General features: G+C 40.2%; 1 protein-coding gene across 1 annotated transcript in view; it reads left to right on the forward strand.

Moving 5' to 3' along the window:
* The window catches only part of LOC147690169 (cholesterol 24-hydroxylase-like), a 445247-nt gene extending 437159 nt beyond the window's left edge, over window positions 1–8088 (forward strand). Inside the window, exon 15 of the mRNA XM_086937761.1 lies at window positions 5744–8088. Within this exon, the coding sequence (XP_086793887.1) occupies window positions 5744–5902 (159 nt within the window). The 3' untranslated portion in view covers window positions 5903–8088. The remainder of the gene's footprint in view (window positions 1–5743) is intronic.
* The last annotated feature ends 339 nt before the right edge of the window (window positions 8089–8427 follow it).

The raw sequence follows: 8427 nt of genomic DNA on the forward strand, positions 1-8427 counted from the left end.
CAGAGTTGTATCCATCGACCTGGTCAAACCACAACATGTGGCCGATAATAAGTAGTAGGCCCAGTGCACTCCCAAGAAGTAGCAGACGACCAAACCTTGCTACATTCCAAGAGGTTCAAACTGAAAGACTTATCACTTTCGATAAACCTGCAGTACGAAAGGAAGGACTATACAACAAAGCCATGGAACTGGTACCTCTGGAAACCCAAATAACAGTTCGTCAAGACACGCCTGTCTCCAATGATGTGACATCTGACTATACAAATATGGCGAAACATGAAACAGCTCCATTGATTTCAAGTAATCCTGATGCAATCCCAACAATTGACAGAACTGCTTCTGGCTACTTTATCAACTTCAATAACTTTTCTGAGGATCCCAGTGAACCTGAGGATAAGCCAGCGAAGACAAACTTCAAGGAAAAAGTAACAGAACTCCTTCATCTAATGAAAAAAACATATCTGGTTTCGCATGGATTGAATTTTGGATTGGATTAGGTGTATCTTTCCTCCTGCTCTGGCTCATACTAGTGTTAAACTTGGGAAGGATGATGGATGGAAAATATAGTACTATGGACACAGCAAGTAAGAAAATCAACTTGGTCCTGAAACCTTACAAATCATCTCATCGTGAACAAAGAAGCCTGTTGGCAGTAAATATCACAGCCATTCCTATACCTGGGGGTATAGCATGGGATAGAATGGAACTGATTATGACATCTATGGTCCAGTGGAATTATTGAAGATTTCACATCAGTTTAAGGTTTCTTTGAGTGACTTTGTCGCACACAGTAAATTTTCTGATGATTGGGACTTTGAGACTGTTAACAACATGATGAAAGATTTAGAAATGTAAGCAAAATTTACAGAACATGACTACTTAGAAGGGTCATCAGATTATGAACAAATGTATTGTTTTAATCATTATGGCCACCATTATTTTCATAAATCTGCAAGCCCTAGAAATGTGTTTCTTTACAATCAATGGGAACATTGTCCAACGCCGCCAAAAGGCAGTTATATAACATTTCAAGAAAAGTTTTCATACTTCTCAGGGTTTAATGTTACCAATCCTGAAACATTTTATTTTAGAAATATAAACAAGACAGGTATGAAAACAATGTTGACCAATACTAAACAAATTTATTCTGCAAACTTTTATGCTCAGCTGTCCACATTAGGTTTTGACTTTTAGAAAGACAACATAGAGACAAAAACTTTCTGGGGCACAAAAGACTGGCAGGTACAAGGTTTAGAAGCCCTGTTCAGAGCCTGCGTTATACCAGAACAAATAATGTTTTTGAATGACACTGTTTAACAAACTTCATGTCTTGGCTTAGCTAAGATAAAAGATTTAAATAAACCGTCTATACCTAAACCCACATCTGACAGTAATAACGCTACAGAAGAGGAGGTAGACGTGCCCTATATTTTAAAACAGAACAGAACTAATCCTGATTGAAAAAAATGGTTAATCTGGCCCACAGACACCAATAACTATCAAGATAGATTCCTGAACAAAACACAGGGGTTAAAACTGAACAGGCCAGATCAAAGATATTCTCAGAGACAACATCCAGGCATAGTAACCACTTACAGTGTAGGGAAACTGTGCCTTGAGTGGCTTCAGAAATCTACACTTCCAGAAATAAAACAACACTTATCTTTACTTAAAGAAAGCAATGATTTGCAAGATTTCTTAATGGGGCCTTGCAAACCATGGCAAAAACGTTTCATATACGCCGGAATATATGCAGCAAACAACGAAATATGGAAAGTGACGCAAATGGAAACTGCAGAAAGAATACAAGAAATTGATCGTATTATTTTAGAAAAAAGCCTATCTGTAATGGACAATGGGTTAACGACTCTGTCCTCCAGAATTTATTCTTTGGACAGTATCGTGTCATCTGCAATTGACATCATAGAACAACACTTGTTAATGTTACAACATGGCCAGTCTCAATTACGTTCTATCATGCTGCTAGGCTGGACGTTGCAAAATCTGCGTTCAGGCTAAGTGCCATGGCATCTAATCAATACCACGTTATTGTTTGCTGAATTTAACTTTATGGATAAACAAATCTCCTTGGCACAAAGAGGAGCAGACTATACGGTGCTGAGCACTGAAAAACTCGAAAGATTACAATTAACAGTTTCTGAGAAACCTGTAATTGAATGGATAATTCATGGCACCATTACGATACCAGTGACGTCTTTCCTGTTTCAGTATTGTCTGGAGCATATACCAGCGGGCCTGTACGAAAGGTTGGGTAAAGAATACATTAAGTCAACCTGGGTTTTACCATGCACACACAGATGTTGGAATTGGGGACATGAAGTATTCCTTATTGGTAATAATTGCAAAAACTCACTGAGTGGTACACTTTTGTGCTAGGGTATTATTTGCACGGAGCCTGCAATGGTTCTGCAAATAACCTCTCATGCCACCTGCACGGTGCTCCCTCCACAGCAATAGTACCGATTTTCAGGCAGCTATCCAATGGCAGCTACGTTATGCTGAATGATCACAGCTGTTGTGGCATGTTGCCAGGAAAAAGTTATCTTGTAACTTTGTCATCCACGGTCACTTGTATGCAAGTATTGTATCCAAAAAGCGAGACGGAAAGGGAGACGGGTGTATGGCCTTCACTAAATATCTCTTCTATACGAATTGATACTTTAAGCAGAATGAAAGCCATTCTTTTACAAAAAAATGTGCCACTGACCATGTCTAGAGAAACGGATGATCTGAAAATAGCAAGGTCTTCTGCAGAGATACATGATTTATTCTCAACAAACTGCCCAGTACGTTTTGCAGAAATGTTAAGTCAAATCTTAAACATGTCTGATACCAGTGGTATCGCACATGTATTTAAGACGATTTTTTCGGGACTGTTAACACCATTCGAAGCAGTCCTCAGTATTTTTCCAAATTTCGTGCACTCTGTGTTCGGCGGTCTACCTCTCATCTTGGGACTAGTAGCATGAATTCTATTTTTATTCCTTCTGCTCCGATATAGCAAGTCCGGCCACCAGCAACACCCAGACCACCATGGAACAATGCTTCCTTGCCATGAGGTATCGTGAGAGGATTTCACAGATTCTTGGCTTGGCTCGATTAGGAGATCTGAACACAACTAGGTTTCTATCGTTCAGACCAATCTGGCAAGATTGCATCTTACCTGTTCTTCGATGCCTGCTTTGCGGACAGGAATGCATGTTGGACATTTGTCTTACACATCCATCAGTACTGCCATCGGATGTTGACGCTTTGCTAGGTCCTGTAACGGCTCATGCATCGTGTTGCCCCCAACGGCTGCCTATTCTGATGACGCATTCATTGAGGTCTCACCGGCAAGTCTAACTGAGGGTGAGATATGAGAAACTACAGGCACACAGGTACCATCTACTATGGATGTTGCTAATGCATCAAACGCTGATGGCGATGATCCACACTTCTGCACTTTTGATCTGCTAACGGAAGTGGTTCCACTTTCACCTACTACGGTAGACAGTTTCTTTGCCAGCCTAGATGATCTGATGTTTTCTCCTGACACTCCTGAGAATAACTTTTGATTAATTCACACAGCGTTCACTGAACTCTGCAATTCGGCCTTCATTTTTCAAAAACAATTCACTGATTTGAACTTTTTTCTAAAATAGAAATTTTGGCACGGAGTAATCTGCTTAAAGTAGAACTATTCTTAGAGAACAAGATTTCGTGTTTGAACTTCCTGAAAAGACAATATTTAGCTTCAACCTCGAAAACGAACACAGTTAAAAAACGTATGCTTTAGGACAGATTTCAGGTATCAAATTGATGAATGTACTTTTGTTTTATTTAATAAGAGGATATATGCTCATGTTTTATGCTTGATTTCAAATGACGCCTATAACTTTTGCATACAGTATATACTAATTTAATGTGTACAAGCCTATTCAAATGCATTTTTGTATTTTGTGGTGAGATTGTGAACACTTTGCTTTAGAAATGTTCAGTGCTCATTTATTATTGTACTTAATAATCGTGGAGTGGGTGTTATGTGGGAATCTAGGATCCTAGTGAAATTTTCTTGATTCATGCCCATATATAGGTATAATTCACCCAATCCTTATATAGGCATAAGGAATCATTACCTTATTTAGTCTTAGCCTGTGCAGCCCAAATACGGCATGGCTACTTCCACTAAACTCAGAGAATGCACAACGATTTCTTGGAAAAACCAGCCTTCAGCAGTCAGGTACCTCCCCCTGCTTGAATACTAATTTATCCAGGAACTCCTGGAGCTTTCAGGGAACTGAGACACTAGTGACGATATTATGTCCAATCTTACATCAAACTCGGCACCTTCAAAGTATAAATATGCCTACATTTACCCAGTCAAACACACGGTGGCTTAGGAGCAGATCGACTAACTACTTGCCCAACGCCCTGCTGCTGCAAGTACGGAAGGAAGCCGACCCTCCAACTGACACACTGAGAAGACGCTGTCTTTTCTCTTGCAGAGAAATCCAGCTCCTGTGTTTCCAGGCTACCCTTGCGGGTTGCTAGGAGATTGAGCCCTGAGAGAGAGATACAAGACCTCTATCATTCTGAAACCAAGGTACAGAGCTGATTAGACCCTTAGAGAATTCTTGGAACAGATTCTAGGCAGAAAATTACTAGACTTAAGCTACACCACACTTACTCCTCCCTCGTACTAGACTTAGGTTAGGTTCACCGGGATAGGCGTATTTTAGAAGCACCAGTTGAGTACTTTTAGCCATTATTTTATCACTGTATGTATTTTATGCATTTTATGTATTCTATGTTTATGGCTTAGAAACCATATCATGCTTTTACAGTACTATTTTATATTACTATTCGTATTATATGCCTCATACTTCTTAACTAGCATTTGAATTGTAGCATTGCATTTCTTATGCTTATGAAATAAAACTGTTCAATAAATACTTTTATTGAAAACGCCCTATTTCTAAGCAACTCTGGTGAAACGAAGCATTCACATTTGACTGAGTGAAATAGCCTTCTATTGTTTCCACGACTCTAGGGATACGTTTCATTCTGGAGAAACAAAGTTGTCATGGTATATGGTTGTCAGAAACTAATCCCTTCTTGTTTATTCGAGAAAGTTTCTAGTGACCTCTGAGCTAGCTGGAACTCACAATTAAGTCTAACATATACGATAGAGACCTCGTCGACTTCAGTCCTACGTCTAAACTAAAGTATATGTTATTCCAATGCGCCGAGCCTATTGGGAATATAGGAACTACACTACACCCCTGCTTCCAACTACTACACAGGTGGAGAGAAGAAATGGGTGAGCAACATCTAACATTGCCTCTGTTATGCATCCCTGTCGAAATGGTAAAAAAATAGGAACGGACCTGCCATCCCTGGCCAATCCCCACCACCTTCCATGCCTTTCTTTCCCCTCCTGCAGGTACACTTTCTGCTTTCAGTGACAGCAGCAGACAAGTACAGCTGCAATTTGAGAGCCCTGTCAGCTGGCCTGAATGGCCTTTATGACAGTAGCAACAGTGGGTAAGGAGTTTTGTTATCAACTGTTGCTATGCGCACCAGACAGTTATGACACTTGGAAACTGAAATAAACGATCAAGGTCTCTCTGAGAGCCACCTATAGCAAGGCATTTGTGACTTACTTTGAGACAGACCACATTATGTCATGTCATAAAAATACATGGTTTCAACTTTCTAAAGGCTTCCTTGTTTTCTGCAGATGGAGGCTAAAGTGGTGATGGCGAAACTATTGCAAAGGTTTGAGTTTGAGCTTGTGGCTGGACAGAGCTTCAAGATTTTGGACAGTGGAACTCTTCGGCCATGGGATGGCGTAATCTGCAGGATAACGCCAAGGAGAAATACAGAGGCATCACAATAATATGGAGTTTTTTTATTTACTTGTTTGTTTAAACAGTCTTTTTTCCCATATTAGTTCAACTGTATGTGTTTGCATTCACAAATGTTATCTTGATTCTTAGTGCTTCAAAGTGAAAAAGAAGTTAGCCACATAAAATTTGCAAAGCTCAGTTGAGATTGTGTGTTGTTTGTGCACATCCATCCCTCACTCGCCCCTACCCCAAACCCCCCCAAAAACACAGTACTCGTGTAGCAGCTCCTAACTATAGCAGCTCCTAACTATGACGTTCGTATTTCTTAATATGGCAGCTTCCCTTCTGGCTTGTGATGCCCCCCAATATGCCAGGGATTAGTAGAAAACCCGGTAGTTTGGGATTGTTTGAGAGGGCATAAGGCACTTCCTTCTTCTCTCCTTCCTTGTCCTCTACACCATGGTTAGAAATGTCAGGTTATTTTATAATAAAAACTAAAGGTTACATTCTGAAGAAATAATATATCTTCAACAGATGTGCAATGTTTCGGAAGGGCTAGGCTTCAACCATTACAAACGAACAAGATAATAATAAGACAATATGAGGAGGGATTTACAGTAAAGGAAAATTGAAAAAAGCCATAAAGTTTGGATTTTGTAAACTGCATGAGCACAGAGATAAACAACAATCATGCACATATTGACACAGATGACACACGCATAATACTGTGCAAATACAGCCACTCTACTCCTTGTCACTCTACACCACTATTCTCTATGCCACTCTACTCCACACCACTCTGCACCACTACATCCTACTCTACTCTATGCCACTATACTGTATGACACTTTACTCTATGCCACTCTACACCAGGCCACTCTATGCCACTCCACCCCACCCTATGTCACTCTACTCTACGTCACTCCACTCCACACAATGCCACTCTACTCTACGCCACTCTATTCTATGCCACTTCACTCTACTCCATGCTGCTTTACACCACTCTAAACTACTTCACTCTACTCCACACCAATCCACCCCAATCTACTCAATGCCCCTCCACTACACTGTATGGGAATCCAATGTATGCCACTCTACTCAACCCCACTCCACTCTACACAATACCACTCTATGCCACTCTGCCCTCTGCCACTCAATGCCACTCCACTCTACTTTATGCCACTCTACACCAATCCACTCTACACTACTCTATACCACTCTACATATCTCCCACCTATACCACTCCACTCTACTCCACTCTGCGCCACTCCACTCTATGCCACTGTACTCTACTCCATGCCACTCCACTGTATGCCACTCTTCTCTAAGCCACTCCGTCATTCTACACCACTCTAATGTGCGCCACTCTACTCTATGCTACTCTAGTCTACACCACTGTACCCTACTCCACACCACTCTACGCCACTTTGCACTACTTGACTCTAGTCCACACCACTGTAGTCCTCTCTACTTAATGTCACTGCACTCTATGCCACTCTACTTTAAGCCATTCTACTCTACACCACTCCACACTACTTTGCGACATGCCACTCTACTCCGCTCTCCTCTATGCCACTCTATTTTATGCCAGACCACTAACTTTTAGCCATGTTAACGGCAGCCATGCTGTTAAAAGACATTGACAAAGTCAATAGCTCTAACATAGGCAAGATATATAGGCTTTGTCAATGCTTGTTTTATTATAATGTGCTCCAGGAGTAACAGTAAAACAGCCAATGTATACTGCAGTACATGTGTTTGCATATACAAGTTAATGTTTTCAACTGTATGTGAACTTAGCAGGAGAACTACCACTTCAAAGAGGAAAAATATTATTGTATTACAATTCATCTAGAACTTACTACCTCTGATGATGCATTGAAGCACTTTGAAGAGGGTAGCAATCTCCTCTGGATCACAATGTTAGAGGTTAATCCAGTGGTTACTGGATAGGGTCAGTTATTGGGCTTAAATGGAAGCACTGCCTGAAGCTTTGAAAGATGTCTTTAGTTTCTCTAGCTGCCTGTAAATCCTATGTCTTTTTCAACAACAGGTATGAAATATATGTTGTAAAATGCACCATTTGCTTAAAAATATATAAAATGTTAATTTGGGGAAACACTACAACCAATAGGCGATGGAAGCAAGGGTGTTGGGAGTCCGGTTGCACCCCCAAATTAACCATGCTGAAGATCAGAAGGCGAATGAGCGATAAATAAAGAAATTTCGTTTTTAACTTGTCAAATATGCTGTACATTCAAAGACAGGGGTCAAATGTCAAGCTACTTCACCTGACAAATTTATGCTTAGTCTTTTAGCATGGAGATTGGTTTTTACTTTTGTTTCTCTGATTGTAAAGTGAAAGGATTTTGTTAAGTGAACAATGTGACAAACTTGTTGGGGACCAGGAGTCTGAAAGGAAATGCAGAAGAATGTATTGTTTTTCTAATACACAACAACATTTAAATGCCTGTTAGTTTATTGGATATGTCTTTTTAAAATACATCAACAGTTAGGAAAGCACAAATGAAGCACATTTTTTGTAATTCCTAAGTTCGATGAAAACAACGATTTT

This window comes from Lissotriton vulgaris, chromosome 9 (assembly GCF_964263255.1).
Source record: "Lissotriton vulgaris chromosome 9, aLisVul1.2, whole genome shotgun sequence".
NCBI classification, from domain to species: domain Eukaryota; kingdom Metazoa; phylum Chordata; class Amphibia; order Caudata; family Salamandridae; genus Lissotriton; species Lissotriton vulgaris.